A 19,810-nucleotide genomic window follows, 5' to 3' on the forward strand; every position below is an offset into this window, starting at 1 on the left:
ATTTATGAATGCAAGAAGGAAAACTGTAAATAGACTCCAAGAGTAAATATGTTACAGAGCAAACAGCACACAGTCAGAGTGTGCGGCACAGCTGCACATAACAAATGTTGGACTAATAAAACTGACCAAATAACAACAGATGAAACATCTGTTTAGAAATGAAACAATTTGGAGGTGGCTAAATCAACAAATTTGAGAACAAATATTTATGTACTATACAATGTCTGTTCAAGTTATAGCCATATTTACTCATATCAAATGTGATCAAACACATGGCTTATATTGGAGCATTGTTAACACTGTTTTGAACTACAATCAACACATTACACAACAGTATTATTATGTCAGAAAAATCAAACAACAACTCAACTGAGCAATCTCCAGCATTGGGTGAAAAGAGCAATGAATAACATCCTCCGACATTAGCAGGTCACATGGGCAATGTCAGGCCCCAGAAAGAGGCCCCCCCCCCTATTAAATAACTGCTTGGATCAGTGTACCACTTGGCACAGGATCAAGGCCCTGGTCACTGCCATTAGTCCTCCCCCAAATATTCAAATGGAACTTTATAAGGCCTCTAGTGTGGGTCGTAACACTTTGATTGTTCTTAACGAGTGCAGGCGGAGGAAGACAGCTGGGTCATATCGCCCTCATTAACGCTCATTGACGGGGGTGCCTGTACCATCAGACCCGGCTCCGATTCAGCATTTTCCGCAATTTGCCGCGATTAATAGAGGAAGGTCACGCCGGGTCACTTTCAATTTCCACCTGGGAGGTATGGGGTGAGAGTGAAGGAGGGGGGGGGGGGGTGGAAACAACTCATTTGCACAAATTTAAATAATTCCCTCACTCGAACAGAGAGAGGAAATACGGGTTGATGAGAGAGAAAGAAAGGGGTGAGTGGAGAGCAGGGTGAGGGTGAGGAAGAAAGAAAGAAAAGGCCGCGGTACATGACGAGGGGGGGGGGGGGGGGGGAGGCTCCCATGCTGTTGCACCTCGCACAATAATAATCCGGCGCGGGCGGCCCCCTTCTCGCAGGCTCGCATAAAGAGCATAATGAATATGATGGAGGAGATGAATCCAGATGCAGGAATAAAGCGTCGCTCTCTGTCTCCCGCTGCAGTCTCACTTGGGAGCCCTGGAGGCGTCTAGCGAGCTTTTAAACTTATCATAAATGTATTAAGATTGCACCGGGCCATGAAACAGCTGTAGACAATTAATCTTCGGCAAATCTTATCTGAAGAATTGGTTTCAGCAAAGTAACATCTGCTGTGCCGGGCGATTATTCATGGGCAAACGTGCACCCGCCGCACTTTTATGCATAGGGCGCGATCATTGGCAATGAAGTAAAAATTTATAGTTTTCCCTGTTCAGTAAAAATAACATTCGGCGGCATTAAAACATCATCCATCAACATTGTCTCGGGTCCCGGGGCCCATCTCGGGCTGAGAAATTAGAAAAAGTATTCATTTCTCTCGGAACTTGTTCTGTGCTGCTCCACTGGGCTGGTATTTTCAGAGGCTGTGTGTGTATACAGTATGTGTGTGTGTGTGTGTGTGTGTGTGTGTGCGTTTTCATGCTTTAGAGAAAATGAAATGGGAGAGGTGGATTTTTTTTTGGTATATTATAACAGTGCTCACTGTTGTGATGGTATTAAAAAAAAGAAAGTGTTTCCTCAATTACAGCTTATGCAGAACATTCAAAAATAACAATGTTAAACTTTTTGCACTTGGATTAGTTATCACTGGAGGTCTTATGTATATTTCATGACTAATATTATGTATATCATGACTGTCAAACACACACATGTTCTAATCTTTTGGTCAATATCAGATCTTATATAACATCATTCTCAGATAAGAATACACCATCTGCATTACAATTTCAGCATTACATGTTTGAGGTGGCTTATCAAACTACATATTTTAATTTGATCAAATAGAACAATCGATATATTTATGCGACCTTTGGAATCCTAAAGTAATTAATGAATTGAGTAATTAAAGTAATCCTACTCTTAAGGCATCCTGATGCGGATGCGCATATCCATTCCTCTGGTATAGATTCACAGAATGAAATAAACTCATAATACAGATGAATGTTTATGTAAAAACAAAATCAGATGCTTTTATTTTCTCAACATTAACTCGTCTTCTAAATTCTGCATTTCCCAACTGTGTGGATCTCACAGATGGCATTATTTACAATATAGCCAGTCTGGAGCCAAGCCAGATGCAATCTTAATAAGAATTTCATCATCTGAAACACTGGCTGCCTGTCAATTAGTGTGCTTCTTCAACTAAGCAAAACTGAATATCTCTGCCAGATTTTGCATTCTCTACACAACAGGTTAAAGTGAAAGGTTTTCCATTTGACATGTTTGTAAACATTTAACATTTAACATTTGTTAATCTGAAAAGTGAACATGTATAGATGGATTTCACACATTTGTGAAAAAATAAATGTGAGCTGTAATGTACTTTAAAAAAAATGATGACATGAATAGTTTTCACTGGTTATTAACAACACAGAAAGTGCATTAAACAAAACAAACAAACAAACAAGGCTGATATTTAGTGCGATCAGCCTTTGTCTTTTAAACAGCATCAATTCACCTGGTACACCTGTATCATATTTTGAGGTATTTTTCCATTCATTCAGACATGACAGTGAAGAGGAACAGAAAGTGAGTGGGAGAGAGAAATGAGGTAGGATTGGGAAATGACTGCGGGTCGGACTCCAATTTGCTCCCGTTTCAAGCATTTTCAAGTAATTTTTTTTTTTGCTTCTTACTGTTCCCTCGTAATCATGTAAGGTTGCACTTTTCTCTGCGAGTGCTGATGATGGCCCTTATGATGGTTTTTATTCATTTGCAATGGGGTCTGTTAACATTGCTTCTTTCTTTCTTTAACAGCATATACATGTCTCGCGGTATTTTCAAAAAGTAAAAAAAAAATCTAAAATATGATCTTTCTAAAGGCACACCAATACTAATAAGGATTAAAAGGCTGTCTAGGACTGTATGTAAATAAATCTATGATCTTATTATTTGGCGTCTCAATGCTACTCAATATATCTTACAATCTTTCCACACTGGCAGAAAAACGTGAGATCACCACAAGAAGCCCACAAACCACATCAAATCAAATATGATGCCAGCGCCCACATTTTTAGTATTAAACCCACTCGCAGAAGGGTTATGGTATCAAACCATGCAAACAAACTGAATGATATGAGATAGCATCATTGGAGAAGTTCCCTTGTTTACCCTCCACCACTCATGCCGGTCCAATCTTCAGCAATGTGTGATTTAAGTGCCTGAGCACACCCTGTCCTTCCCTGCGGCCTGACAGAAAAGGCCTTCATCAGTAAATTATATTTTCTGGGAGCCCGGCTGCAGATGTCTGTGGAAAGGGGAGCAGGGGATGCTGGGTAATCTCCATGGAGTGGACACTCCCATAGGGTCAGCCTTAATCATTCCATTCAGACGTGACCCCAGGACCAGGGTAATGGATGAGAACACAGTAGCGTTCTGATCAAATAACAAAATCAGACATGAAGTTTGATGGCATCGCTTGCTCTCTCTCCCTCTCCCCCTCTTTCTCTCTCTCTCTCTCTCTCTCTGTGAGACGAGAGCAAATCAGAGTCAGGAGCCCATTACGAGTTGTTTCCCCATGAGGAGTGAACAGCAGAGATGGTGCCTTGTCATTTGCACCTGCACCAGAAGATGAGCCTAGCTGCTATCAGTCTGTCCACAACAACAGCATCCAACTTTGGGATTTTTACCCCCATTTACCAGGAGAAAGTAAAAGTCTCTCCTCTCTGTCTCTCTCTCTCACTCTCTCCTCTCTCTCGCTTTCTCTCTCTTCGATGGAAAAGCCATCTGAAATTGGTTTTGAGTCCTGCAGAACTGAACTACCTGGCGAGGCCCATTCTTCCATCCCTTCAAGGGGAGATTATGTTTTAAAGCCTAACATGTATTGTTCAATGTGACATGCTCAATTTATCATTAGTTGTGCGAGGGGAACGGATGAGTACACTTTCAATTTAGTTCAGATGCTTTCTTTATACATCACGCCTCTTCATCATCCATCATTTCCTCCCTTTGATTTGTACAAGGAGTGAGCGAGCGGGAGACAGAGGGAGAAAAAAAAACATCCATTCATAAGTTTAACACAATTAATCATGAGGCAGAGATAATTTCATATTAATGGAGCGAAACATTTATTTCATTATTTATTTGATGAACTTGTGCAGTGAATTTCAAAAAAGGGATCCCTTTTCAAGATCAGATAATACCTATTGCTCAGAGAGCCGTGAAGAAAAAAGGTGCCACGCCACAAACCTGTGACTTTTTTTTTTTTTTTTTTTTGCTGTTAAGTTGCTTTTTGTTCCAGGCTTCATGTACGTTTCTGCCAGAGAGGCACCCTGCATCAGCGTAGGCATCTGAGCGTGTGCCTCTCTGTCTTCATATAACAAGTCCTGACAAATTGGAAAAAGTTGGGAGGGATAGATAGGAGCTGACCCGAAAACAAAAGCAATCACAGCCCAGGGGTGAAGGCACGAGGAACAGTGAACCGGCTGCTGGCGGCACGTCGGATCCGAGGTGGAAATCAGTCGTTTCCGAAGTTGGAGAAATATCCTCTGAGGCCACAAACAAATGCTCCCTGACATGGTCATTTATCATCACGGATATCTTTATTTGGAATAATAATAAAGTACACAAGGAACAAGAGACAGGAAGCAAAACTTGTTTGTCCAATTTACATTTACCCTTTAAAACGGAATGGTGCGTTCTGGTATAATTCCTACTTCATTCATTGCAACATGAAATGGAACACATCCCATTTGAACATAAAGGCCAAGAAATAACTCATCAAAAAGAAAGCGCTAGTCTATGGTGATTAGAGTGTAACTGTGCGCTGTGTTCCACTAATTAATACCACAAATACCAGAGAAAATGAAGAGGCTCCTTTTAATGCAATTAGATCAGAGCAATTCACTGGGGCATCTGATGATAACTAAATAAGAACATAATTATTTCCTCAAACTGAATGGTCTTGAATCTCACCACAAATCAATCAGCCCTCCACTCTAAGAAGTTGAGACTCCATTGTGGCTCAATCAAAAAAAAGAAGGGGAAAAAATCAATGCAGACCAATTATAGTCAGTTTCATTAGGGTATGTAAATGAGCTGAGTGTTTTTAAATGAGCTGGTCCTATGTTTCCCTCTCCTGGTCCTTTGTATAACACCACCTAGAAGGGTCTCCACCTGTGACCGCAACCACAGCAAAGACACCTCCTACAAACACTCTGCCTCTACCACCTCAGCATTTAGATGTACAGCATTCAGAACTAAGTTGGCGGGGCTTACATTTAGTCAATTCAGACATTTTTTGAAGTCCACCGTCATCAAAATAAATCTCTTGAAAGACTGTATAAAGTGTCCACATCTTAAACCTGGAAACTAAATAAGTCTTCTTTTATACAATAATATACACAAATGTTATAGTGGAACAAAAAATAAAAATAAGAAAACAAAAACTTAGCAGCCTGAAACAATTCAAACAATTTCCATGATATGAAATGTCACATTCCATTTGGGTGCCGTTCACAGCTCCTCCTTGTATTTGTCCACAATGCCACTGAGACTAATACACCATATCTGTTGAACTTTCAATAAGCCTTTTCTTTACCAGGCCCAGACCATGGAATGTCAAAGCATGATGCTCAGTCTTTGGTTCCAGCTATGGCTGTGCATGTAACGCGTCTCGGGGAAAACGACCCTCTGAGAAACACACTTCTGACTTTTGTATGATCTATCTCCCTCGGCAGACACCCCCTTCATCCCTTTCATTTGTGCCGTGGACGCTCTCCATAATCCATTTCCAGACAGGTGACACGTTGCAGACAGCAGGATCCCAGCTGCCCCTGCACTTCCACACATTGATTTCTCTTTTTTTTTTTTCTAGAATATTCTCCATTTCCCCATGTGACTAATACTCAAGTGCATGCATCAAATCGGACACAACAGTCTTGTTGATATCTGACCTCATGATTCAAAAGATAAAATACTGAGTGAAACTGATGTAATTATCGCATTATTGTGCATAATGTGTTTGTCATAGGAATTGCCACAGCACTGAACAGACAGAAATGTCATAAGAACAAGTGAGCTGTCTCAAACCGATAACCTGAGGCTAGAACTTATTTCCTTTATGCTTTCTTGTATTCTTTTTTGGCAATAATTACACAGATCAAATTAAACTGCTGAATCAGATATCTTATATTGTTATTGTAATAATGGCATTATCACTATACGCTGTGCTACAATATGAACCCTTTCACACACAAGATGAAATATAACCTCATTTATTAAATTCATTCGCAACCTTGCTCCTAACAGGGAGATAAACAGTAACTGATGGTAACTCTTATCAAGCAAAAAAAAAAAAAAAAAAAAACACTCCCAAGGACATTGTTGACTAAGGTTTCCTAAAAGTCTCTCCATAGGTGATCACTCTCATGCAAAGTTAGCTCAAGTGGCCGGCACCACCCAGGAACATGGTGTCAGAAATGGGATTTAGCAACTGATGGCTGCTGGGGGTACAGAGGCGAGACGGCAGCAGCTGTCTGCAGAACCTTTCCTGTCATCATCTCTGATGACGGCCACCACCGACCCCCCCCCCCCCCCCGTATGCAGAGGCTGCCTGGTGCGCACCGCTGGTGATGAATTCGATGCAACACTATTAAGAGGGAGATGAAATACTGAAGTTGTGCCCAGACGCTGATCCTATGGAGTGCACAGAACTCTGCAGAAATTCCTATTGATTTCTATCCCGCTCTGGCCGAGACGAGTTCTAGCCTCAAGGCCACATGTATTACGACAGGCAGGCCCAGCCTCAGAGAGGATTGGAGTCCGATGTATTTAAAAAATCTTCCCTTCCACCTAATGGCAGGTCCAGGACTGAGCCGCAGTCATTTAGAGCCCTGATTGGACGAGCCCGCTCAGTTCAAGCCAGCGGTGATTTAAAATGATGTCCGACTTGAACTACATTCTCCGGGAAGGGGGGAAAAAAAATGATTCAATTTAGCGATTTATTCATATTTACTGAGTGTACCGGCATTACATTTGTATAGATCACATCTGGGTAGAAAAAAAAAAAACACACACAGATGGAGGAAATCTAATCAAAATACTAAAGACATGCTGGGCAATCACATGGAGTCCACATTCAGAAGCCCAGGTCCTGGGTCAGTTGCATGCTTTTTTTATGATGTCTTTTTGAGATCTATCTGAATCACATTAAATTGGATATAAAGATGTGCAGACACATACATCACAGTAAATGGTACGCTCGAGCATTGCTCTCCGAGAGTCCCACCTTAACAATCGGGTTATAGAATCGGCTTCAGATCCGATTAATAATTTACAATCCTGTTAGGGGAGAACAAACATTTCTGTTCAAGCAATTTAAGTTGCAGGATTGATATTGAAGCTCGGAGCCAGGGAGCTGACGGCATGGTGGCCGGGACGCTGGTGGCCAGGAGCCTGCTGCGGGGCTTTTTTAAAGTGGCCTCCGGATCCGTGCGGTGGAGAGACGCTCAGCCCTATTTCACACTCCTTGCGTTCTTTATTAAAGTGCCGTCACAGTTACTATGCATTACCCACGCTTATCTGTTCAAGGTTTTTATTTGGGATCATGATCAACACCCCCCCCCCCCCCCCCCCGCATCACCCTTTCCCTCTTTTCAAGTCTCTTTCTATTTCTTCAAATACACCCAAACATACACACACACTCACATATCCACAGAAAGTTTTACGCTCGGACAGGTTCATGGTAATGAGTATATAATTGCTGGTGCTTCAATCGAGCTCTAAGTAAAATGAGCTCGTCATATTGCAATCAAGCAGTCAATGATCCTTCACCATTCACCATCACAATATGACAGAGCCCACCCGCTTGACTTTCAAAAATGTGGAAAAGTACAGTACGTTTCATCAGAGTGCCTAAGGGCAATGCTTTCCTGGTCTTTTCTGCCATTTGTGTGATAACACAAAGTTATTGGTTGATTTCTGATTACTGTAAAATGTCATTTATTTAATACCTCTAATTTATACTGTTATATTGTACACAACTAGCAAATACCTAATTATTAAATACTATCAGCGTGGTCACATTTTCCTGATGAATTTACCAAAGTGCTCCATCTGTTTTTCTCTTAGTACAGTGTGAATTTAATGAGTAACACTTTAAAAGGGCTGTGAAAGAATTTACATGGATGAAGCTGAACTGTAATCCTAGATCGAATCATTTTTGCTTGGTGAATACTGCCCTCATGTGGCCAATCAGAGTGTGTTCAGGATACAATACACAAAGCCAAGACACACAAATACGCATTCAGCGGTGTTCTGTGTCATAATACTTAAGACGTTTATTTTTAAAATAATCTACAAGACCTTTTGAGGCACACAGAAATGTTGCATGACTGAGAACAGGACAAGGCACTGTAGCGTTTACATTCTTAAGCATATCACAGGGCAGGGGGGGGTCAAGGTTCACAGAATCAACTCGATCATTTAAAAAAAATTAGTCCATACTCCAATGGAATACAACCTGGAATTTACCAATGTCAGGCCTTGTAAACAATAATTTAGATGTTTACATTTTGAATTAAAATACATTGTAACAGAAATAGTTTCCTATACAAATGGAAACATACACTTGCTTTTTACAGTCCATGGTGTACAGTATATGGATATAAAAACACAATGCTGATTGCCTCACCAATCCAGCTAAGAGCAGACTCTGCACGGACAGCATGTTGGAAGAACCTGATTCTCTGATTGCGGAGACACTTTAAAAACTTTGACAACTTTCCAGTTGCTGTTATTTCTCAAGGAAATAGACATAGTATTGTATACTTATATGCAAAGTTTTGCATAAGTTGCAGTCTTCTTAAAATAACAACTATTATAAGATTCCTGACTCGCATCATTAGAGTTTGTTCACCATTAGGGTTTCCACTGAGAACTGAGACAACCTAATGAACAAATCAGTCATGTCCGATGGCTCGGATGTAGTGTAGAATTGAGAAGACACGTGTTGCCAAGGATCAGCATCTCTGTGGAAGCTTGGTAAGTGAATGGCGTGATGATGGTTTAGCGAACTAATTGGAAGACATACCTCCTAGCCCACTACCATGCTGCTGTACATCTTCTGCTGTTCCTCTTTGTAAGCTTCTTTAACTTTCCCTCTCTTCAGGCCTCCATCCCTGAGCAAAATCACAGTTACAATCATGAAGATGCCAGTGAAAGTGCAAGCCAGTACTGTTTCAATGTCAGCAGAGAAAGTACAAACTTGGCAATTCTGGGAACTGTAGCCATCATTACCTTATAAAATCAGCCTTATGAGGTCAGACAAGTATCACAATATACACTACCGGTCAAAAGTTTGGGGTCACTTAGACATTTTCATTCCACTCCATTATAGACAGAATACCAGCTGAGAGGAGTTGCTTTTTTTTTTAAAATCAGGGCAGCAGTTTTCAGATTACATTATGTTCTTACATAATTGCAAAATGGTTCTCCAAATGTTTTCTCAGTTAGCCTTTTAAAATGATATCAGATTAGTAAACAGAATGTGCCTGTGGAACTTCGGATGAATGGTTGCTGATAATGGGCAATGTAGATATTGCATTAAAGATCAGCCATTTCTTTCTACAACAGTCGAGAACCCTTTCGAGAACTTCTGATTGGTAGTTTAGGTCTGGCGACAACCATGTGGGGGTTTGACAGACACGTATGACGAAATATTCAGAGGAACACTAGCATTAAAACTCAAGATGGAGAAGAAAACTTCTTATATGAAAATATGCCACTATCAAGTAAAGGAGGTCTTCATTCACCATCAACATTTCAACAAGTTGTGCCCAGATGTGTACTCCCTTCACAAAATGATAATATTGTGTCTAGACCCCACAAGATATGCTGATAACAGTACTGGATCCTTACCATGAGAGGTCAACCAGGCCTCCCTGATCTGCAATTGCTGATTTGACTCTGTTGGCAAAATTAACTGCATCCTCTCCTTCCTACCAGAAAGGAATATATACAGTGAATAGAACTGTTACATAAAACACAGCTATCCCCCATAATAAAGTCCTCCTCTACAATTAGCATTAAAGGAGAATTCCGGTGTGATATTGACCTAAAGTGTGTTGAAACATGATACCGAGTGTGAACGTATCCCTTATCATACCTGTTCATTCATACTCGTCGCTCGACTTATCGTGACTAAATTCAAGATGGCGGCGAACGGTAAACTTTGTGAAGGTACTGTCTGTATAAATCGTCTTGTAAATAAACTACCAGTGCTTTTTCAAAGTTCTCGATGTCTCATTTTAAATGTCAAGGCCCTCGGAAGTCTACCAATGAAGTATGGAGCTACTTTGAGCCTTGTAAATGGTGTAAAACAGTGATTTATTTGCATGGCTAGGCCGATGCCCGAAGCACCCCCATCGAAAAACTGTTGGTAGCATCGGCTAACTAGCGCCAGATTTCTGAGTGCAGGGGACAAGCCGAGATGAGCTTTGAGACATACGTTCAACACGTTTCAACACACTTTAGGTCAAAATCACACCGGAATTCTCCTTTAAAGGAGAATTCCAGCAATTTTTCACATAGATTTCTGTTTCTCGAGGTTACCAAGTGCTGTCGGTACGGTACAATCTGGGGGCATGAACACGAGGGCTAATGAACATGCCCCCAGTGTAGCACTGCACACTTCGTCACGCAAATAAAAACTTTGGGAACGTATAAGGACAGCAAACAGCAGCCGAGAAGCCTGTAACTTTACGTGATTGTAAGCACTACATGATTGAGCAAATATTTGACACTGACGATCAGAGTACAAACCACCTGCAATGCAGGGACTTGCACCTAGATTTTAATGCAGTCAAACATTATGTGACCATTTCTCACATGCACTTCACTTTTGTTGTTACTGCCAAAATATAGACTGGAAAGCCTCAGCAACAACTCACTGGTAGCACAATGGAAAATGTACCAGTCTAAAGGGCCGTTCACACCAAGCGATATAACGACAACGACATGAAGAATGATATCGGTGGGGATCACTTTAAGAGCGATTTTTAGAACGATAAAAGCTAACAGCCAATCAGAATCCATCAAAATTTAGCCAGCACATTCATTAAGACAAGGAGAGACTTTGCTTATAGTTGGTCAGTGTGGACGCTTTTATCATTATGGTTATTGTTTTGTGTAAGAGCCAAATGCTGCTTTGAATCCAGGTTCACATTCCTTTGTCTTACACTGGGTGGTGCATGTCTCAGGTATAAAGGTAGCAAATACAATGTTGTTGGCAAGTGTTTGACCCGGAAGGACAAAGGGTTTTTGAACGCTTGCGCGCTGCGCTTGTATTGCTACACTGATGGAAACTGCTATGGGCAATGTGCTGTTTTTGGAATAAATGGACAACTTCTGGATTTCAACGTTAACATTTGTCTACATGCGTTTGTTTAGCTCAGGGCAATCAAGTGAGCGTACTGTAGTACTCGTAGCATCTAGCACGTCAGCCAAGCCTTCCCCGGGCTCAGGCACTTCAGTAGTTCGGTATTAGGCCGAACTCCTTTAACAGTTATAGTTATCGTTCTTGGTGTGAACGGCCCTTAAATCAGACAAATTTGGTTTGGCTCTGAGAAAAAGAAGAAAAAAAAAAGTATAATGGTGATGTACAGCCATTTGTGTCACCCCTAACCAGTGTTTGGAATAACGCCATTTAAAAGAACGGCGTTAGGTAACGACGTTATTTTTTCACTAACGGGGTAATCTAACTAATTACTTTTCCCGTCGTTACAACGCCGTTAACGTTACTGGACGTAAAATGCGGTGCGTTACTATGCATTGATTGAATAAACTGTAATCCGAACGCACCCTGGCTCACAGCTAGTGAGGAGATGGGTTAACGACGTAAGCGATTATGATTGGCTAAGGCAGAGTCATATTTCATGATAGCCAATCAGAGCCAGTGTTTTTACACACTTGCCACACACACACACGCAACCGCTAAAATAGAGATTCGACGAAACAGCAGAGGTCAGGAGCAATCCGAAAAGTTGGCCTTTTCAAGGTGGAGATATAAGCACTACTTCAAATTCATCAAGGCAAGAATGTGCATGTAATGTGTACATTATGTCCAGGAGCGAAGACTTTGTCGACATCCGTTGTAAGCAAGTCTAATTTAATGAAGCATCTCACACACGCATCTAAAGCTAGTGGCCAAAAACACCGATACCTTCACCACAGATGATAGCTCGCCATCCACTAGCAAAGAAGGACTCGGAGCAAAGTCGTCCAAGCAGCAAAAGCTAGATCTTTCTGCCTCACAACAAAAACCTATGACACAGGCTGAAGTCTACCATAGGTCTGGCGATGTGCAATATCTTGAATTTCCCCTTGGGGATCAATAAAGTGTGTGTGTCTGTGTCTGTCTAATAAATATTGAAAGTTATGTAGCCTACAAACACCTGTCTGTTCAATTCAACTGGCTGCTCAAAAAAATCCAAAATCTTTGACATATAGCAACTTCTTTTTTTTGTAACAGTAACGCAAATAGTTACTTTCCCTGGTAACGAGTTACTCTTATCATAGAGTAATTCAGTTACTTTTTGGAGCAAGTAGTGAGTAACTATAACTAATTACTTTTTTAAAGTAAAGTTCCCAACACTGCCCCTAACCCAAACAAATCTTTCTAAACCATGCGTCTTGACCACAGTATGAAATTGTGCAGTGCCAAGCAATGTGGCCATAATCTCATTCCTATAAAAGCCATACCATGTTTAAAAATGGGCCAGACAAGCCAACAAGAATGTCCCTGAAGTGGACCGTACCTCTCTGGTCATCGGGGGAAGGTACCACACATTGACCACTATGGCCCAGCTGGTCATCATTCGAAGGAGGTAGCTCACCATGTTGTACTTGGCACTGTTCCAGAAGGCATCTCCAAACTGTGGGTCATACTAACAGAGACAAGCATAACAGTTAATGATCACCAACAAGCTCCACAAGCAATACTGACATCTATATTTTATGTTTTTATAGCCATAACCACAGCTATCCTAAAACATCTTCAATCAATATAAATGCTATGGCAAAATATACAAACTGGAGCTAGAAACTGTCACAAGAGATAGATAATGTAAATGACACAGCATTTATTCAAAGTACCTTTATGGCCACTGGGTGTATGGTCCCACCAATTTCAAAGCTTCCCTTCTTGAACATCATGACTGATGTGTTATTGATGCAGGTTCCTAAAACAACAAACAGTCCGTACTGAAAGAGTCCATTCTGAGTTCTGGCACTCTGAGACCAGACCCATTCACTGGGTCCCTCTGCGCATCACAGGCTAGAAGCAAGGAAGGACTTACCCTCAGGGAATATCAGTATAGGCAGCTTGGTTTTGTCTGCGACGTGGGCTCTAAGCCTGTAAGTGAAATGATGTGAACAATACTGAGCATGCGTGATAGTGACTCACGTGGCTAATCATTGTGACCATGTTCGTCCAAGCTGAACAAAAGCACAGCAGCGATTTAGGTCAGATAATGACAGGAGTATATTGATCTAGGTAAACAACAGCACATTATCCACATACGAATGTAAGAAATACAAACAAATACCGGTACATACACAATATATTCACAGTATAAGCTAGTTTCTTAACAGGTGAGCCACAGAAGAAAGTGTGTTCTAATGATGTTTTTAAACATATGATCCCTCACCTGTTGGCCACAGCAGTTCGATCTTTCATCTCAGATCTCTCAAACCAAATGTGAGGGCAGGACCTGAGCATTGACTTTTGGATGACCCCCATCAGACCGCCATGAACTTGCCCCACCTGTGTACGTCGAAAAGAAATGCTCAAGCGGTGAAGAAAACAAACACACATGGACCTCGTTCTTCAGCCAAGCACAGTGGTGGCTCTGGAAGCATTAATGTTTCAGTTACCACCCACCATGGCATAGCATCCATCATTTGCCAAAATAACAATGTCAATCGGGGAGGTGTGGTTGGCGACACAGATGCCTCCTTTCTTGGGACGGTTTTCTCTGCGAAAGGAGCAGAAACTGTGGTCAGTCACTGAACATTCAACTACTAGCCAGGCTGCACCAGGCTCACAACTTTTACAAGATTTTAGAAGACTGGTCTATTTTAAATTAGTCTTGCATCTGAGGTGCGTTCAAATTCCTTGAAAAGAGGTGAATGTTTACGGCAAACATGTTTGTCTAAACAGATACATTTGAATGATTGTAAATGTTCCATCAACGGTAACTCTCCATCCGACTCCCAGAACTACCTCCTCAAACTGTTTGCAAGTGTTCGTAAAAGTTCGCGGAAAACTCAAGGCAAACAGAAAATGGTTTGAAAACAATCGCCTATGTTTTCAAATTTGAACGTTCCTCTGGTGTAGCCAATTCCATTGATTATAGGCTAAATGCCTACTCTTTATTTTATTTCTTATGTAGGCATTTTGTATTGTAATATTATTTGGTATTTTCATATGTAATCATTTGTAAATTTGTAAATAACATTGTAATCATTTGTAAAGCACTTCGGGTCAACCCTGTTGCGTAAAATGTGCTATATAAATAAATTGACTTGACTTAATTGATACAGCATGCGATCCACGAATAGAACACTCGTGAACACTATGCTCCACGAATAGAACACTTCTGAACACTACGCTCCACGAACAGAACACTTCTGAACACTACGCTCCACGAATAGAACACTTCTGAATACTACGCTCCACGTGTAGCCCAGCTGTAACTGTGAAGTCTTTAGTGAGCTGGGCACCGGTAGAGGAGACACACAGAGAGAAGAGGGTGGGTATGAGGGCTGTACCACAGGAGAAGTCCTCACTTGTTGTGATAGCGAATGGTAGCGGAGAGGCCTCGAGCACAGATTCTGTAGCACGTCAGATGGACAAGATCACTGAGCCAGTTCTTACTCCTGAAAGAGAAGCAAGTCACTTCCAAGTAGTACAAGCCTAAGATAGACCGGAGTGTAAAGAGCCATTCACACCCGGAACGATAACTAAAGATAACTAACTATAAAAGTAAGAATAAAAGTGTCCACACTAACCAACGATAAGGAAAGTCTCTCCTCGTGTTGATGAATGTGATGTCTAAAATTTGATGGATTTTGATTGGCTGTCAGCTTTTTATCCCCAACAATATCCTTTATATCGTTATAGTTTATGTGTGGACATAGTCATTGATATTAGCTAGAGTGATACGTTTTTGCTATTATCGTTATAGTTATTGTTCCTGGTGTGAACGGCCCTTAACTTATAACTCAGACAATCATAATAAATTGATTTAAATTGTTTTAAAAGAGTATTAAAAGGTCAGTCACAACTCAGAGCTCCATCAGTTAATGGGCTACTAGTATTTATCATATACACAGGGATATTAATAACCAGGTGTCTCTGTGTTCATGTAAACTCCATATCCTGAGTATGATCAAAATCAGGATAAGCCTCATATCCGAGATACCGAAGTGCATGTAAACACAGTCAATGACAAGAAGGTCTAGTGGTGTTGAGTCGTCATCATTTAATACACACAGAAGTTTACCTGCTACTCGGTAACAGTCCCACCAGAGTAGTCCCAATCACCAACCAGCTTAGTCCAATGAGAGCCAAGGTTATTCTGTGAGAAAGATGCAACAGTAACACCTCGGTTGGCTTAATAATTACTCATTATTGAATATCATCATTATTCATTATTGAAGTCAATATCTGAAAGCTTCTATAAAAGTGCTCTAAGCGATTTGTTGGGCAACGTCACTACTGTTGGCGTAAAAAAAAAAAAAGGAGCTAGCTCGCCCCTCCCTCCCGTGCAATTGCAACTCTCCTAAACTGACATCTCGTCGGTGAATGGTTGGAAAAGTTTGTTATGTTTCATGGTCCAGGCTGCCCCAGGCTGTTTTTGGAGCCTGAGCTGTCTGCAGTGTTACAGTGTATTCAAGGGACAGGTAGCTAGCGGATGGTGATGAGATGTTTGCTGTATGTGACAAAAAATGTTTTAGCTTAGAAACCGCGTAACATCACTTAGAATACCTTTAAGGTACAATACGTCTGGTACTACCAAGAGCACTATGTTTTGTGCTCTCATTTCAGAGAACACATGGGCAGATAAATGCTTAATGGTGGCCTATTCTCCACATTGCGGCCACTTCTGGTTTGGGACACCTCTGTGAAAACAAATGCATGGACAGATGATGCGAGTTAAAAAATGATACCAAATATTCTGCCATTTAGTCTGGTGATTTAACTATGAGCCAACTGGTAGTTTGTAGGGGCACTCACTCAATTCAGCGGTCACAAACTTCAGACTGTAAAGCCTTTTCTGTTCTATCTAACTCATCAGAATAGTTCTATGACATTTTCAATGAACAAATACAACCTTGAGGTTTTGTTTTCACCGGGTGCAGCCAATAGACTGCACCTTATGTCAAGAGGAAATGTCGCGGCCGCAATGTCGAGAACTGGCTGTTACGTGTCTTTTACAAGAGGCACAGACATCTGTGTATACAAGCGAGCAAACATAGGTGGGGATCAGGAAAGATTCTCAGAAGTTACACAAGCAACCATGAAATGATCAAATGCCTTGGCATAATAAAACATCTTCCTCGTAAGACATTTTATTTGTTTGGTCTTACATCAATACACTCATTGTTAATCTCTAAACTTCAATGCCACTCAGGATTTGAGTTTCAGCCCATCCTGTTCGATTGCTGCTGGAGGTTCTTCACTAATCATCTTTGTGACTATTAATTATTGACCATCATCATTGCCCATGCTCCAGCTCTTGCTCAGTCCAGTCCAGTCTCTCCAGTGTCATTGCTCAGGACACATGACTGATAACATATCGGTCATTCATGTCCACTTCAATGTCACTTCCATTAAACAGCATTATGGAGTTAATCACACACACACATCTTCCTTCTTTCCTGTTACCACTACCCTTTACCACCCTCTGGGACCAAATGAAGCTTCTCTGCAACCAATTCCTGTGTGTTATTATTCAGTGCAGAGACACAAAGCTCTGGCGCACATTATACCTGAGTGGTGCCAGGATGCAGTAGCGTATGAACACCCCGAGGCCCCAGATGATGGTGACGCGAGCGCTGATGTAGCAGAAGTTGTTGTTGGTGCGCGTCAGCAGGTTCCAGGAGGCCATCTCCTCTGAGGTGAAGCGCTGCGTCACCTCGTCCTCCACGATGCTCTCGATGCCCTTCCTGCAGAAGTAGAAGGCGTCGCACAGGGTGAACTCGCCGCCGGACAGATTTTTGGGCCAAGAGCGACGCAGCTCCCCAATCTCCTTCTCCATGGAGCCATCCTCCTTCTGGATGATGCCTGATAAGTCAGGAGCACACCAACAGAGAAAACTTAAACTCCCTAACTTCTCATGTTATTTGACATTATATTCATAAGTAGGCAAGAGTCAGTAAATTCATAAATAACTAAGGGTTTAAAGTGCAGGTCTGATGTCTGTGCTATTATTTACCTGGTCTGAATGTGTGACAACTTTTTCATCAATACACACAAACACCAGCATAATGAATATGACACAAGTGACAGTGGGTAGATAAAGGATATTCCCATGGCTGTGGTCTGATCCTTTAATCCATAAGATTATTCAACACTAATGCTGCAAGGTGGGATAAATGAGTGATGGGGCCAACAGGGGTTGGAGTAAAGGGCAGTATCTCAGCCAGTGGTTACACAATCTAAGCTTTTTAGGACACTGGGTTATTTACCCACCAGAGAATGCCCCACAAGGGAGACAAATTACATCAACTGTATCCTGTGTAAGTCAAATACAGGACATTGCACAAGGTCAACAATATGACCTATGTTCACAATAAAATATGAACAAATCCTGCAGGCTGATTGATACCTACTATGTGCACTTCATTTGGAAATGAATGTGGAATTTCTGCATGTTTGCAAGTAGCTGCTTATGTTGTATAGTGGTAGTTAAGACTTCTTACCATTGGAGAGTTGGGCTTGGAGTGGAGGCTGATCCCTCTGTCCCCTCTGGATCCTTAGCGTGGCCCACTGCCATAATAACAACTTTATTTTGGGGTGACCTTTCACACAGTGGTTTACCCTGCACTGCTCATAACTGCCATGCAAAATATAATGTGCCCAGCCAGTGACATGCCTTGAATAGTGAGACTTATATAGTAGTGTTCTATTCCACGCATATGCCCACAGTCCATCCTATGTGGCCATAATTGGGGTAATATTTAAACCATGAGCTAGGCAAATAATGGGCAGCAATGTGAATTAAGAAGATAACAACTATGGCTTTACTTCTCTAGAGTCTAGACAGATGAGAAATTGAGTAAGGTGGCATAATACGAGTCACATTATTATTTTTATGGGTCTTTTGGCAGCAGGAATGCTGAGCTAAAACAGTTACCTCTAGAGTCTTCACCAAGACCTTAATGTAGATCTCTGTGACGCCCAGTGAGGCTCCACACATGGCTGGCAACATGATCAGGCCAAACACTACGGAGAGCCACAGCTGGATGAGTAGGCAAGCAATGTCCCAAGCATCCTCCATCACTGCTAAATTTGATCGTGGTCAGCCTGTGCTGAAGTGCACTGGAATAGTCACCTGCTAACAACAACAAAGTTATTAACGTCACATTCATCGCGGTGCCATGCAAAAGCGCTACATGCAGGAGCATATTTTACTGTCTACGGGAGTAACCATTCCGCTAATGTCAGCTAGCAACTTCCCGTGTTACGAAACGGTGTTCGCAATGTGTAACCGAGTGGAAACTTCGCGTTGTAATATTATGCCATATTGGAAAATAACACTCTGCTAATTTCTGCGGTTAGCTTGCTAGCAAACAGTTTGGCGACAACTCTCGCTTATAAGACGTGACAGAGCTACACAAATACCAAAGAAAACTACTTGCATAACTTTACACGTTTTATCTCTAAACAACTATGCATAAAACCGTTAGCTGAGAAGCGTAGACATTAGAACACGCAGCACATCGCAAACGTTAACGTTATCACAGGAAATGGTACATGGAAATCCTCGCATATTTATCTCAAAATTCATTTCAACCCTACCGGCATATTAAGTTTTTTTTTTTTTTCTTCGGGCGTTCCTGACAGATATCTGAAAGAACACTTCCCCAACCTTCCCTCAAAATAACTTTCGTGGTTACCACCAGTGTCAAAGTTCAAGCATGTGACATGGGTAGGCTACTGAGATAAGACAAAGAGCGCCTCTCTGTGGCTATATTCTAAAATACAACAGCACTCACAAGGTCTGGGAGAATATCGTTTAAATGTTGCACAGTTCCATTAGAAAAGCAGGGTTTAAAGGTAGAAGGATGTCCATTAGAAGGTTTGTTGCTTTAGTTTTCTAATGATGAATGTAGCACAGCTTCTTTTAATTTCTTAGTCTAGATTTTGGGGGGAATTTGGAGCAAACAAAGCCAAATCATTTATGATTTCTCTCTCTCTCTCTCTCTCTCTCTATGTATATGTGAAAGCATTAGTAGGCCTATGCATAGCAACTTCCTGAAAAAAAAAATACACACACACACACACACACATATATATATAATTATTATTATTTTTTTTTCTCAGGAAGTTGCTATGCATACTAATGCTTTCACAAAGAATGTCTCACAGTGTTCAATTCAAAGGTGTGAAAACTTCCCTTTGATGTGGTTAATTTTTAACACATTTAC

The 19,810-nt window shown here is 41.3% G+C and overlaps 1 protein-coding gene across 2 annotated transcripts; it reads right to left on the reverse strand.

Moving 5' to 3' along the window:
• Positions 1 to 8,411: 8,411 nt before the first annotated feature.
• On the reverse strand, positions 8,412 to 19,310 carry gpat3 (glycerol-3-phosphate acyltransferase 3). Of its 2 annotated transcripts, none has more exons than XM_042059777.1 (13): positions 19,182 to 19,310; positions 18,517 to 18,714; positions 18,083 to 18,149; positions 17,150 to 17,444; positions 15,661 to 15,735; positions 14,945 to 15,034; positions 14,037 to 14,130; positions 13,804 to 13,919; positions 13,453 to 13,508; positions 13,250 to 13,335; positions 12,913 to 13,041; positions 10,016 to 10,095; positions 8,412 to 9,276 (listed from the first exon to the last, which is right to left on the reverse strand). In XM_042059777.1, exons 2-13 carry the CDS (start codon positions 18,658 to 18,660, stop codon positions 9,192 to 9,194), a joined length of 1,317 nt encoding a protein of 438 aa, XP_041915711.1. In that variant the 5' UTR covers positions 18,661 to 18,714; positions 19,182 to 19,310; the 3' UTR covers positions 8,412 to 9,191. The 2 variants fall into 2 exon arrangements, with proteins under 2 accessions (XP_041915711.1, XP_041915712.1); XM_042059778.1 differs by having other exon boundaries at positions 18,517 to 18,717; positions 19,182 to 19,307.
• Positions 19,311 to 19,810: the final 500 nt, after the last annotated feature.

The sequence above is a fragment of the Alosa sapidissima genome, chromosome 13 (genome assembly GCF_018492685.1).
Source record: "Alosa sapidissima isolate fAloSap1 chromosome 13, fAloSap1.pri, whole genome shotgun sequence".
NCBI lineage: Eukaryota > Metazoa > Chordata > Actinopteri > Clupeiformes > Clupeidae > Alosa > Alosa sapidissima.

Excerpts from the sequence above, each read along its gene's own strand:
- gpat3 (XM_042059777.1), bottom strand. The coding sequence starts at position 18,660 with ATGGAGGATGCTTGGGACATTGCTTGCCTACTCATCCAGCTGTGGCTC. Across the intron at positions 17,445-18,082 it reads CCAAGCCCAACTCTCCAATG|GCATCATCCAGAAGGAGGAT; the intron begins GTAAGAAGTCTT and ends CTGACTTATCAG. Across the intron at positions 10,096-12,912 it reads TTCCCCCGATGACCAGAGAG|GAAGGAGAGGATGCAGTTAA; the intron begins GTACGGTCCACT and ends CCTTTCTGGTAG.